Raw genomic sequence first — 15,190 nt, forward strand, 5'->3', positions numbered from 1 at the left:
TTAGAGAGAAATTTACAAAATTAAATACTTATGGGGACTTCCCTGTTGGCGCAGTGGCTAAGACTCTGCATTTCCAATGCAGGGGGCCTGAGTTCAATCCCCGGTCAGGGAACTAGATCCCACATGCGTGCCGCAACTAAGAGTTCACATGCCACAACTAAGGAACCGGCGAGCCGCAACTAAGGAGCCCGCCTGCCGCAACTAAGACCTGGCACAACCAAATAAATAAATAAATAAATAAATAAATAAATAAATAAATAAATAAATAAAGCGATCCCATATGGAAGGTCTGAGATCCAAAAGGAATGAGAGCAAAAAGTCATAAATGTGAAAAAAAAAAAAATTAAATACTTATGCATTAAAAATATAAGGGCTCAAACTAATAATCTAAGCTCACAACTTAAGGAACTAGAAAAAGAGCAAATTAAACACAAAACAAGCAGAAGGAAGATAAAGAGCAGAAATCAATGGAATTGAAAATAGAAAAACAATAGAGAAAAATCAATGAAACCAAAAAGTGATTTTTTGAAAAGATCAATAAAATTGATAAAACTGTAACGAGACTGACCAAGATAAAAATGAGAAGACATAAATTACCAATATCATAAATAAAATAGGGAATATCACTAAAGACCCTATGGACAGGGACTTCCCTGGTGGTCCAGTGGTAAAGAATATGCCTTCCAATGCAGGGGGCGCGGGTTTGATCCCTGGTCAGGGAACTAAGATCCCACATTCCGTGGGGCAACTAAACCCATGTGCCAAAACTACTGAGCTCGCATTCCTCAACTAGAGGCAGCATGCCGCAAACTAGAGAGTCCACGCACCCTGGAGCTTGCACACCACAACTAAAGAAGAGAAAACCCACACACCCCAACTAGTGAGAAGCCTGCGCGCCACAATGAAAGATCTCGCATGCCTCAAGGAAGATCCTGCATGCTGCAACTAAGATCCGATGCAGCCAAAAATAAATTAAATAAATAATAAATCTTTAAAAAAAAAAAACAGAAGAAGGAGGGGAGGAACCATGGTGGTGGAGTAGAAGGACATGCTCTCACTCCCTCTTGCGAGCACACCAGAATCACAACTAGCTGCTGGACAATCATCAACAGGAAGACACTGGAACTCACCAAAAAAGATACCCCACATCCAAAGACAAAGGAGAAGCCACAATAAGATGGTAGGAGGGGCACAATCACAGTAAAATCAAATCCCATAACTGGTGGGTGGATGACTCACAGACTGGACAACACTTATACCACAGAAGTCCACCCACTGGAGTGAAGGTTCTGAGCCACACATCAGGCTTCCCAACCTGGGGGTCTGGCAATGGGAGGAGGAATTCCTAGAGAATCAGACTTTGAAGCCTAGTGGGAATTGATTGCAGGACTTTGACAGGACTGGGGGAAACAGGGACTCCACTCTTGGAGGGCACACACGAAGTAGTGTGCACATCGGGACACAGGGGAAGGAGCAGTGACCCCAGGGGAGACTGAAACAGACCTACCTGCTAGTGTTGGAGGGTCTCCTGCAGAGGCGGGGGGTGGCTGTGGCTAACCGTGGGGACAAGGACACTGGCAGCAGAAGTTGTGGGAAGTACTCCTTGATGTGAGCCCTCCCACAGTCTGCCATTAGCCCCACCAAAGAGCCCAGGTAGGCTCCAGTGTTGGGTTGCCTCAGGCCAAACAACCAACAGGGAGGAAACCCAGCCCCACCCATCAGCAGTCAAGTGGATTAAAGTTTTACTGAGCTCTGCCCACCAGAGCAACAGTCAGCTCTACCCACCACCAGTCCCTCCCATCAAGCGTCTTAGATAGCCTCACCCAGCAGAGGACAGACAGCAGAAGCAAGAAGAACTACAATCCTACAGCCTGTGGGAAAAAAACTCCACATTCGCAGAAAGATAGACAAGATGAAAAGGCAGAGGGCTACTTACCAGATGAAGGAACAAGATAAAACCCAGAAAAACAACTAAATGAAGTGGAGATAGGCAACCTTCCAGAAAAAGAATTCAGAATAATGATAGTGAAGATGATCGGAATGGAGGCAAAGATCGAGAAGACGCAAGAAATGTTTAACAAAGACCTAGAAGAATTAAAGAACAAACAAACAGAGATGAACAATATAATAACTGAAATGAAAACTACACTAGAAGGAATCAATAGCAGAATAACTGAGGCAGAAGAACGGATAAGTGACCTGGAAGACAGAATGGTGGAATTCACTGCTGCGGAACAGATTAAAGAAAAAAGAATGAAAAGAAATGAAGACAGCCTAAGAGACCTCTGGGACAACATTAAATGCAACAACATTCACATTATAGGGGTCCCAGAAGGAGAAGAGAGAGAGAAAGGACCCAAGAAAATATTTGAAGAGATTATAGTCGAAAACTTCCCTAACAAGGGAAAGGAAATAGCCACCCAAGTCCAGGAAGCGCAGCGAGACCCATACAGGATAAACCCAAGGAGAAACACGCCGAGACACATAGTAATCAAAGTGGCAAAAATTAAAGACAAACAAAAATTATTGAAAGCAGCAAGGGAAAACTGAGAAATAACATACAAGGGAACTCCCATAAGGTTAACAGCTGATTTCTCAGCAGAAACTCTAAGCCAGAAGGGAGTGGCATGATATACTTAAAGTGATGAAAGGGAAGAACCTACAACCAAGATTACTCTACCCAGTAAGGATCTCATTCAGATTCGATGGAGAAATCAAAAGCTTTACAGACAAGCAAAGCTAAGAGAATTCAGCACCACCAAACCAGATCTACAACAAATGCTAAAGGGAACTTCTCTAAGTTGGAAACACAAGAGAAGAAAAGGACCTACAAAAACAAACCCAAAACAATTAAGAAAATGGTCACAGGAACATACATATCGATAATTACCTTAAACATGAATGGATTAAATGCTCCAACCAAAGACACAGGCTTGCTGAATGGATACAAAAATAAGACCCATATATATGCTGTCTACAAGAGATCCACTTCAGACCTAGGGACACATACAGACCGAAAGTGAGGGGATGGAAAAAGATATTCCATGCAAATGGAAATCAAAAGAAAGCTGGAGTAGCTATACTCATATCAGATAAAACAGACTTTAAAATAAAGAATGTTACAAGAGACAAGGAAGGACACTACATAATGATCAAAGGATCAATCCAAGAAGAAGATATAACAATGATAAATATATATGCACCCAACATAGGAGCACCTCAATACATAAGGCAACTGCTAACAGCTATAAAAGAGGAAATTGACAGTAACACAATAATAGTGGAGGACTTTAACACCTCACTTACACCAATGGACAGATCATCCAAAATGAAAATTAATAAGGAAACACAAGCTTTAAATGACACAATAGACCAGATAGATTTAATTGATATTTATAGGACATTCCATCCAAAAACAGCAGATTACACTTTCTTCTCAAGTGCGCACAGAACATTCTCCAGGATAGATCACATCTTGGGTCACAAGTCAAGCCTCAGTAAATTTAAGAAATTGAAATCGTATCAAGCATCTTTTCTGACCACAACGCTATGAGATTAGAAATGAATTACAGGGAAAAAAACGTAAAAAACACAAACACATGGAGGCTAAATAATACGTTACTAAATAACCAAGAGATCATTGAAGAAATCAAACAGGAAATCAAAAAATACCTAGAGACAAATGACAATGAACACACGACGATCCAAAACCTATGGGATGCAGCAAAAGCAGTTCTAAGAGGGAGGTTTATAGCTATACAAGCCTACCTCAAGAAACAAGAAAAGTCTCAAGTAAACAATCTAAACTTACACCTAAAGGAACTAGAGAAAGAAGAACAAACAAAACCCAAAGTTAGCAGAAGGAAAGAAATCATAAAGATCAGAGCAGAAATAAATGAAATAGAAACAAAGAAAACAATAGCAAAGATCAATAAAACAAAAAGCTGGTTCTTTGAGAAGATAAACAAAATTGATAAACCATTAGCCAGACTCATCAAGAAAAAGAGGGAGAGGACTCAAATCAATAAAATTAGAAATGGAAAAGGAGAAGTTACAACAGACACTGCAGAAATACAAAGCATCCTAAGAGACTACTACAAGCAACTCTATGCCAATAAAATGGACAACCTGGAAGAAATGGGCCTTCCAAGACTGAACCAGGAAGAAACAGAAAATATGAACAGACCAATCACAAGTAATGAAATTGAAACTGTGATTAAAAATCTTCCAACAAACAAAAGTCCAGGACCAGATGGCTTCACAGGTGAATTCTATCAAACATTTAGAGAAGAGCTAACACCCATCCTTCTCAAACTCTTCCAAAAAATTGCAGAGGAAGGAACACTCCCAAACTCATTCTATGAGGCCACCATCACCCTGATACCAAAACCAGACAAAGATACTACAAAAAAAGAAAATTACAGACCAATATCACTGATGAATATAGATGCAAAAATCCTCAACAAAATACTAGCAAACAGAATCCAACAACACATTAAAAGGATCATACACCATGATCAAGTGGGATTTATCCCAGGGATGCAAGGATTCTTCAATATATGCAAATCAATCAATGTGATACACCATATTAACAAATTGAAGAATAAAAACCATATGATCATCTCAATAGCTGCAGAAAAAGCTTTTGACAAAATTCAACACCCATTTATGATAAAAACTCTCCAGAAAGTGGGCATAGAGGGAACCTACCTCAACATAATAAAGGCCATATACGACAAACCCACAGCAAACATCATTCTCAATGGTGAAAAACTGAAAGCATTTCCTCTAAGATCAGGAATGAGACAAGGATGTCCACTCTCACCACTATTATTCAACATAGTTTTGGAAGTCCTAGCCACGGTAATCAGAGAAGAAAAAGAAATAAAAGGAATACAAATTGGAAAAGAAGAAGTAAAACTGTCACTGTTTGCAGATGACATGATACTATACATAGAGAATCCTAAAAATGTCACCAGAAAACTACTAGAGCTAATCAATGAATTTGGTAAAGTTGCAGGATACAAAATAAATGCACAGAAATCTCTTGCATTCCTATACACTAATGATGAAAAATCTGAAAGAGAAATTATGGAAACACTCCCATTTACCATTGCAACAAAAAGAATAAAATACCTAGGAATAAACCTACCTAGGGAGACAAAAGACGTGTATGCAGAAAACTATAAGACACTGATGAAAGAAATTAAAGATGATACCAACAGATGGAGAGATATACCATGTTCTTGGATTGGAAGAATCAATACTGTGAAAATGACTATACTACCTACTAAACTACTCCTAACTACCTATTAAGCTACTCCTACCTACTAAACTACTCCAACACTACTCCTAACTCAGGCACTAACATTCTCCCTAACTAAGGCCTTGACATTACTCTTAACTCAGGCCCTGACACTGTCCCTAACTAAGGCCCTGACACTACTCCTAACTCAGGGACTGACACAGATCCTAACTAAGGCCCTGACACTACTCCCAACTCAGGCACTGACACTGTCCCTAACTAAGGCCCTGACACTACTCCTAACTCAGGCACTGACAGTGTCCCTAAATAGGGCCCTGAGACTACTCCTAACTACTACTAAAATGACTATAAGCAATCTACAGATTCAATGCAATCCATGTCAAATTACCAATGGCATTTTTTATGGAATTAGAACAAATCATCTTAAAATTTGTATGGAGACACAAAAGACCTCGAATAGCCAAAGTAGTCTTGACAGAAAAAACGGAGCTGGAGGAATCAGACTCCCTGACTTCAGACTATAGTACAAAGCTACAGTAATCAAGACAATATGGTACTGGCACAAAAACAGAAACACAGATCAATGGAACAAGATAGAAAGCCCAGAGATAAACCCACGCACGTATGGTCAACTAATCTATGACAAAGGAGGCAAAGATATATAATGGAGAAAAGACAGTCTCTTCAATAAGTGGTGCTGGGAAAACTGGACAGCTACATGTAAAAGAATGAAATTAGAACATGCCCTAACACCATACACAAAAATAAACTCAAAATGGATTCGAGACCTAAATGTAAGACCGGACACTATAAAACTCTTAGAGGAAAACATAGGAAGAACACTCTTTGACATAAATCACAGCAAGATCTTTTTTGATCCACCTCCTAGAGTAATGGAAATAAAAACAAAAATAAACAAATGGGACCTAATGAAACTTCAAAGCTTTTGCACAGCAAAGGAAACCATAAACAAGATAAAAAGACAACCCTCAGAATGGGAGAAAATATTTGCAAATGAATCAACGGACAAAGGATTAATCTCCAAAATATATAAACAGCTCATGCAGCTCAATATTAAAGAAACAAACAACCCAATCCAAAAATGGGCAGAAGACCTAAATAGACATTTCTCCAAAGAAGACATACAGACGGCCATGAAGCACATGAAAAGCTGCTCAACATCACTAATTATTAGAGAAATGCACATCAAAACTACAATGAGGTATCACCTCACACCAGTTAGAATGGGCATCATCAGAAAATCTACAAACAACAAATGCTAGAGAGGGTGTGGAGAAAAGGAAACCCTCCTGCACTGTTGGTGGGAATGTAAATTGATACAGCCACTATGGAGAACAGTATGGAGGTTCCTTAAAAAACTAAAAATAGAATTACCATATGATCCAGCAATCCCACTACTGGGCATATACCCTGAGAAAACCATAATTCAAAAATACACATGCACCCCAATGTTCATTGCAGCACTATTTACAATAGCCAGGTCATGGAAGCAACCTAAATGCCCATCGACAGACGAATGGATAAAGAAGATGTGGTACATATATACAATGGAATATTACTCAGCCATAAAAAGGAACGAAATTGAGTCATTTGTTGAGACGTGGATGGATCTAGAGCCTGTCATACAGAGTGAAGTAAGTCAGAAAGAGAAAAACAAATATCGTATATTAATGCATGTATGTGGAACCTAGAAAAATGGTACAGATGAACCGGTTTGCAGGACAGAAGTTCAGACACAGATGTAGAGAACAAACATATGGACACCAAGGGGGGAAAACCGTTGTGGGGTGGGGATGGTGGTGTGCTGAATTGGGCGATTGGGATTGACATGTATACACTGATGTGTATAAAATTGATGACTAATAAGAATGTGCAGTATAAACAAACAAACAAAAAAACACAACTAATACTAAACTTTCTTTGGGTTATTTGTATGGAAATATGTTAATATAAATGTTTCAGACATTACATGAAATTTCTAAAAATCTTACATGTTCTGGTATAATGTTATAAGTCATAATTCTAGTTATTACTTTAAAATGTATATCTCAGAAATAACTAAATTTCCTTGTCAAATGCATTATTATGAATTTTCATCAAATCTTTAACCATGGTCATTTTTAAGTCTTTTGTCATTTACAGACAGTTCTGGGTGTACTCTGATGCTTATGCAAAAATGTTCCTATAAAAGGGTTTCATCTTCAAGGAATTCATGGAAAAGACTGACAAATACAGGTTTCTGGTAACTGACTATACTGCTGAAATGAATGAATAAGCATTTTCAGAACTCTAATGGAAAACTGATGAATTCATAACAGTGCTAACAAAAGATCAAGATAAAAAAAATTAATTACATGGGACTGAGTGAACTGATGAGGATGATTATAATTTTTGTGACTTTCTGTTTGAATAAAAAAAAAATCCCACAAGGACTCAGAGGCAAAAAATATACAAATCAATTTTCACTGCAAAGTAAAGGAGCTGTTACAGTGGAGGATTACTGGACTGAATGTCAATATTATGACATAGTATGAGTGTGTTTCGTGTTTGGTAATTGCAATCATTGTTGCTTTTGTTGTGGTCATCCATTTACAATGCTTGGTGTCAGTTTATCTCTTGTACAAATAAAATACAGTGTGTGTGTGTGAAAAAAAAAAGAAAAACATTTTGGAGGTGGATGGTGGTGATGGTTGCACAATGTGAATGTACTTAATGCCACTAAACTGTACACTTAAATATAGTGAAGATGGTAAGTTTAAAAAAAAAAAAGACCCTACAGACATTAAAAAGATGATAAGGGAATACTATAGACAATTCTGTGCACATAAATTCAATAACTTAGATGAAATAGGTCAATTCCCTTAAAAACACAAACTATCAAAATTCACTCAAGAAAAATAGATGACCTGAACAGTCCTATATTTATTAAAGTAATTAAGTTTGATTTTAAAAAGCTTTCCACCAAAGGAAACTCCAGGCAAGATCATTTCACTGGTGAATTTTACTAAACATTTAAGGAAAAAAATAATACCAATTCAAAACAAAGTAGAAGAGGAGGGACTACTTCCCAAGAAACTTTTAAGTCCAACATTACACTAATAAACCAGACAAGAACATTGCAAGAAAAAACACTATAGACCAATAACCCTCATGACTAAGGATGTAAAAAATCTCAACAAAATATTAGTAAACTTGAATCTAGCAACAGAGAAAAGGAATAATACATATGACCAAGTGGAGTTCATTCCAGGAATGCAAGGCTGGTTCAGCATTTGAAATCAATGTAATTCACCATATTAACAAAATAGGGAGTCCAGAAAGAGACCTACACAAATATGGGCAATTGACTTTTTATAAAGGTGCAAAGGCAACTTAATAGAGAAAAGGATATCTTTTTCCCAAATGCTGCTGGAACAATTGGATATACATATGCAAAATAAATAAATAAATAAACTTCAACCCATACTTTGTACCTTATACAAAAATTAACTCAGAATGGATCCCAGACATAAATGTGAAACATAAAAATATAAAACTTTTAGAAGAAAACTTCTGTGACATTGGGTTAGGCCAGAGTTTCTCAACTGGTACTACTGACATTTTGGACCATATAATTCTTTCTTGTGTGTGTGTGTGCTGGGGGGAATCATTTTGTTCATTGCAGGATGTTTAGCAGCATCTCTGACCTCTACCCACTAGATAGCAGTAGCAACCCCTCCCCAGTCATAACAGTTAAAAATGTCTCCAAACATTTTCAAATGTCCCTTGGGGGTCAAAATCATCTCTGTTGAGAACCACTGGGTTAGGCAAAGAGTTTTTAGACATGACACCAAAAGCACAATACAGAAAAGAAAAAAAATGATAAACTGGACAGCACCAAAATAAACTTTGCTCCACAAAAACACTACTAAGAGAATGAAAAATGAAGCCACAGACTGGGAAAAAATATTTCAAAGTCCCATTTCTGATAAAGTACTTATATCCAGAGTAAGGAACTCTCAAAACTCAACAATAAGAATACAAATAACCCAATTTAAAAATATGAAAAGATTTGAACAGATACTTCACCAAAGAAAATATATGAATGGTAAATAAGCCCATGAAAAGATGTTCAACATAATTAGTAATTAGACAAATGCAAATTAAAATCATATTGAAATATTACTACACATATATTAGAATGGTTAAAATTTAAGGGAAAAAAAGCTGACAATATCAAGTACTGACAAATATTTGGAGCAACTGGAACCCTCACACATTACTGATGGGAATGTATAATGGTACAGCCACTTGGGAAGACAGTTTGGAAGTTTCTTATGAAGTTAAGCACACCATTTACATACAACCGAGCAATCCAACTCTGAAGAATTTACCTAAGTGAAATGAAAACCTGTGCTCACATAAAAACCTGTTCTTGAGTATTTATAGCAGTTTTATTAATAATCACTAAAAACTGAAGACAATTTAAATGTCTTTCAATGGGTAAATGGATAAATAAATTTTTGCCCACCTATGTCACATAATATATACAGAAGAGAGTTAACATAGGAGGCCTGAAGCTGCTGTCTTTAGAAGGACCTGCCTACAAGGTTGGCCCCTGGCTGGTGTCTGGGAACTTGGCACTTGAACCATTTCCTACACTATGCATACACTGTTTATATAAATAATGTGATTTATGCTGAACACGTGCTTTCCTTCTGGCAGTCTGCAACTTTGATATTTGTTAGGCAGAGAGTATCTACATGACTACTACCCAATAAAAACCTTGGGCTCTGAGTTGCTAATGGGCACCCCTGGGCAGAAACATCACACATGTTACTGCAATTTTTCACTGCTAGAGAAGGAAGCACGCTTGGTGTGTCCCGTTACAGGAGGGAGAGCGCATGGCGAAGTCTGTATATGGATTTATCCAGATTCTACCTGTGTCTTTTACCCTTGCTCATCCTATCATGTATCCTTTCACTGTAATAAACCTTATCCATGAGACAACTATATGCTGAATCCCATGCGTACTAGTATCAATAGATCTCTAAATGTGGGGGTGGTGTTGGGGCTCCCTGAAACAGAATACTATTCAGCAATAAAAAGAAACCATTGAGGGGCTTCCCTGGTGGTGCAGTGGTTGAGAATCCACCTGCCAGTGCAGGGGACATGGGTTCAAGCCCTGGTCCGGGAAGATCCCACATGCCATGGAGCAGCTAAGCCCATGCGGCACAACTACTGAGCCTGCGCTCTAGAGCCCACGAGCCACAACTACTTAGCCCACGTGCCACAGCTACTGAAGTCCGTGTACCTAGAGCCCGTGCTCCACAACAAGAGAAGCCACCACAATGAGAAGCCCTCGCACTGCAATGAAGAGTAGCCCTCGCTCACCACAACTAGGGAAAGCCTGCATGCGGCAACAAAGACCCAACGCAGCCAAAAATAAATAAATTAATTAATTAATTAACTAAAAAAAAAGAAACTATTGATACATGCAACAACATGGATGAATCTCATATGTCTTATGCCACGTGAAAGAAGCTAGACTCAAAAGGCTATATACAATATAATCTCATTTATATGACATTCTGCGAAATGCAAAGCCATAGCTACAGAGAACAGATCAGTGGTTGTTAGGAATTACAGGTGAGGGAAGAAGAGTTTGACTACAAAGGGGTAGCATGAGGGAATTTCTTTCTTTCTTTCTTTCTTTTTTTTCAGTTGGTGGGGAAACTGTTCCATATCTTGGCTACAGTGGAGGTTACACCACTCTATGCATTTGTCAAAACTCATAGACTTTTACACAAAAAAGAGTAATGTTTACTGTAATTAATTTAAAAATAAATTTAACTAAAACAAAATCAATTGCCTTTCTATAACCAGCAACAAATAGAAAAATTAAATTAAAACATAATTTATAAGAGCACCAAAACTATAAAATATCATAGAATAAATCTAATGAAAGACATACAAGACCTCTATGCTGAAAATCACAAAATATTACAGAGAGATTAGAGAAGACATAAACAAATAAACAGATATACCATATTCATGGATTGAAATACCCCAATATCACAAAGACATTAAGAATCAAATTGAAATCCCAGGACAATGTTTTAAATCTACAGGATGATTCTAAAATTATATGGAAATATAAAGGGCCAAGAATAGCAAAACAGCTTATCACACAAAGACTGAGTACTTGCTCTGCTGTATATCAATACTCATTATAAAGCTATAATAACTGGGTCTTTCCTGGTGGTCCAGTGGTAAGACTCCACATTCCCAATGCAGGGGGCCCGGGGAACTATATCTCGCATGCATGCCACAATTAACAGTCCACATGCCACAACTAAGAGTCCACATGCTGCAACTAAGAAAGTCTGCATGCCACAATTAAAGATCCCGCATGCTGCAACTAAGACCTTGTGCAGCCAAAATAAATAAATATTTTTAAAAGTTTTTTTTTGAAAAAAGCTATAATAACTAAGACTGTTAGGTGTTGGTAAAAGTTTTAACAAATAGGGAACAAAATAGGGACTCCAGAAAAACGACCCTTGATTTAAGCATGTAGAGCCCCTTGATTTATGACAGTTTGCACCAAAGAGCTGAGGGAAAATTACAATCGTCTCAATAGGTGATGCTGGATCAGTTCAGTATATATGTGGGGGAAAATAAAACCTGGCCCCTACTTCATGTCATACACAGAAATCATTTGCAGGTGGAGGATGGATATAAATGCAAAAGTTAAAAGAAAAAACTAACAGAAGGCAACTTTGGAGAATACCATCATGTTGTCTGAGTAGAGAAAGTTCTTAAATAGGTTACAAATAACTAATTACAAACAAAAAGACTGAAAACTGGACATTAAACTTAGCAACTTCTGTGCATCAATAGATACCACTGCCAGAGTAGGAGTGGGAGAATCATTTGCAACATGTATAACTGACAAAAGTCTTGTATCCATAACAAAGAACTCCAAAATATAAATCAAGAAAAGACAAACAACCAGTAGAAAAATGGATGAGAGGACTCAACAGGCACTTTGCAAAAGAGAATATCCAAAAAGGTCAATGAACAATTGAAAAGGTGCTCAACCTCTGTAGTCACCAGGGCAATGCAAATTAAAAAATATTTCATCATTATAGAATGGCTGTAATTAAAACGATGGACAATATCAAGCATTGTGAGGATTTGGAGCAACTGGAATGCTCATACACTGTTGGTGGGAGTGGAACTTGAAACCACCATTTGGAAAACGTAGTCTCACCGGAACTACAGGATCTAGCATAACATACACATACTCTATGACAGCAATTTCACATCCAGGCATATCCCAACCAGAAATAAGGACATATACAAAAACCAGCACAGTCTGTCATTACCAAAATTGTAACCAACCCAAATATCCACCAACATTAGAATGCATAAAATTTTTAGTGTAGTCTTACAATAGTTTATTACATAGCAATGAAAATGAGCAGTGGTTCTGCCACACGCAGCAACATGGATAAATCTCACATTGTAACATTGAGCAAAAGAGGCCAGACATCAAAGAATACATACTGAATAGTTCTATTTAAATAGTTTAAAAATATATAAATCTATGATGTGAGAAATCATCCTGTTGGGGAGGACGGTGGGATTATTGATAGGGAGGGGACAAAAGAGAACTTCTAAGGAGCTGATAATGTTCTGTTTCTTGGGGCCTATAGGGTATGTTCACTTTGTGATACATGTTGAGCTATATAAACTTAGGATTTGTTCATTTTTCCATATTTTATAAAATTTTTTAAGTTAAAACACAAGAGATATATATCTTATCATTTTTTTCAGTTTTCTAAAAACCTCATGAATCAGATGATGTCACTTCCTGCCTTGCAGGTACAGAACGGCTTCCTCTATAACACTCACAAGGCTACTTGATCCAGCTCCTGCCTACCTTTCTGTCCTCAATTTGCATCCCTCTTCCCCCTTCCTCACAGTGCTCCATACTGGTCTTCTCACTTTCCCTCACACATACCAAACTTGTTCTTATCTCAAGGTATTTGTACTTGTTCTGTCCTCTGCCTGATGTTCCTTCCTGATCCTTCTTTGTGCCTATTTCTAATCCTTCAGCCCTCCATTAAAATATCTCTTCAGAACTGCTTCCCCGACTGTCTACCTAGTGTACCACATCCCACCCTACTTTCCAGTCACTCTCCGTGCCTGGGGTCAGTCAGCATTTTCTACAAAGGGCCAGACAGTAAAAACTCTAGTCTTTGCAGGTCAGGTGGTCTTGGTCACAATGACTCAAAATTTCCATCTTAGCAGGAAAGCAGCTACAGACAACATGTAAATGAGTGGGCATGGTTGTGCCCCATTAAAACATTACTTATGGATCCTGAATTTGAATTTCATATCATTTCACATGTCACGAAAAACTCGTCTTTTGATTTTCTTCCTCCCAAGCATTTAAAAACATAAAAATGGGCTTCCCTGGTGGCGCAGTGGTTAAGAATCTGCCTGCCAATGCAGTGGACACGGGTTCGAGCTCTGGTCCGGGAAGATCCCGCATGCCACGGAGCAACTAAGCCCGTGCGCCACAACTACTGAGCCTGCGCTCTAGAGCCCGCGAACCACAACTACTGAGCCTGCGCTCTAGAGCCCGCGAACCACAACTACTGAGCCTGCGCTCTAAAGCCCGCGAGCCACAACTACTGAGCCTGTGCTCTAAAGCCCGTGAGCCACAACTACTGAGCCCGCGTGCCACAACTAATGAAGCCCGCGCGCCTAGAGCCCGTGCTCCACAACAAGAGAAGCCACCACAATGAGAAGCCCACTCATCGCAATGAAGAGCAGCCCCCGCTCGCAACCAGAGAAAGCCCGCGCACAGCAATGAAGACCCAATGCAGCCAAAAATAAATAAATAAATAAATAAATTTATTTTAAAAAATAAAAATAAAAAGGTAAAAACGACTTTTAGCTCACCCATAAAAAAGGCAGGCAGTGGGGCCAGATTTGGCCCCTGACCGTAGTTTGCCAGCCTCGGCTCTAACCCATTTCCCCAGTCTACTTTCATCCCAGCCTTATCCCTAACTGAAATAGTTCAGCTGTTCACATGTTTATCTTCTATCTTTCCCCACCCCTAAAATTTCAACTCCAAGAGGGAGGGGCCTCATCTGTTTTGTTCACCATAGTGTGTTTACTACCCATCTCAGCATCTGACACACAGAAGCTGGAAGAAATGAAGGCCCAAGCCCACCTGGGTGTGACCGTGGCCTTGGCCTGGACCTTGATGGGCTTCTTCCGAGTGGGGTTCACAGGAGCCAACACAGGCTCCTCCTTCGAAGACTCTCCAATTGAGGATTCGGGTCGGGCTGACTGAGACTGTAATAAAAGGATTTCTCCTGTGTATAAACTCAGCTTGGTGGCGTGCTCGGGATAGGGCCCGGACCTTAATCTGGTCCGAGTGACTTCTGCCTCTTCCTTTACCGGATATTCTATGGTGAACAGGCCTGTGAACAGAAGACACTGGTGTCACTCCCCCTCGTGGCCTGGCCGCCGTGCCCTGCTGTGACACCGCACAGCTCCCTCTCCAGGCCATTACTCTCGCAGAGTCTGCTGCCTCCCGTTGCCTGGCCCAGTGCTCCCACCCTAGTGCGGCTAGTGGATCCGTAAGTGCTGGCTGAATGGAAGAACAAATCGATCTCAGTTCTGGCCATCTGTCAAGACCCACCTTCGATCCCTCTTCCCCCATGGGCCTGTGTTTCATTCAGCTTTGCGTCCTTTATAGCACTCAATGTAGAGGCTGGGTACACCATGCATCCATGTTGTTCCCTGTGCCTCCAGACTTAAGTCATTTCCATCTATGTTCTTGGTTGTATTTTTCTTTTGCTTTCTCTGCTAGACTGGCCAAGGGCCTCTCATTTCTTCATTCAC

General features: G+C 39.2%; 1 protein-coding gene across 1 annotated transcript in view; it reads right to left on the bottom strand.

Moving 5' to 3' along the window:
• Nucleotides 1-15,190, bottom strand: part of LOC309638022 (uncharacterized protein C3orf20) — an 89,048-nt gene that overhangs the window by 28,208 nt on the left and 45,650 nt on the right. Inside the window, exon 11 of the mRNA XM_082413461.1 lies at nt 14,514-14,766. Within this exon, the coding sequence (XP_082269587.1) occupies nt 14,514-14,766 (253 nt within the window). The remainder of the gene's footprint in view (nt 1-14,513; nt 14,767-15,190) is intronic.

Source organism: Balaenoptera physalus, assembly GCF_965194825.1.
Source record: "Balaenoptera physalus genome assembly, chromosome: 11".
NCBI lineage: Eukaryota > Metazoa > Chordata > Mammalia > Artiodactyla > Balaenopteridae > Balaenoptera > Balaenoptera physalus.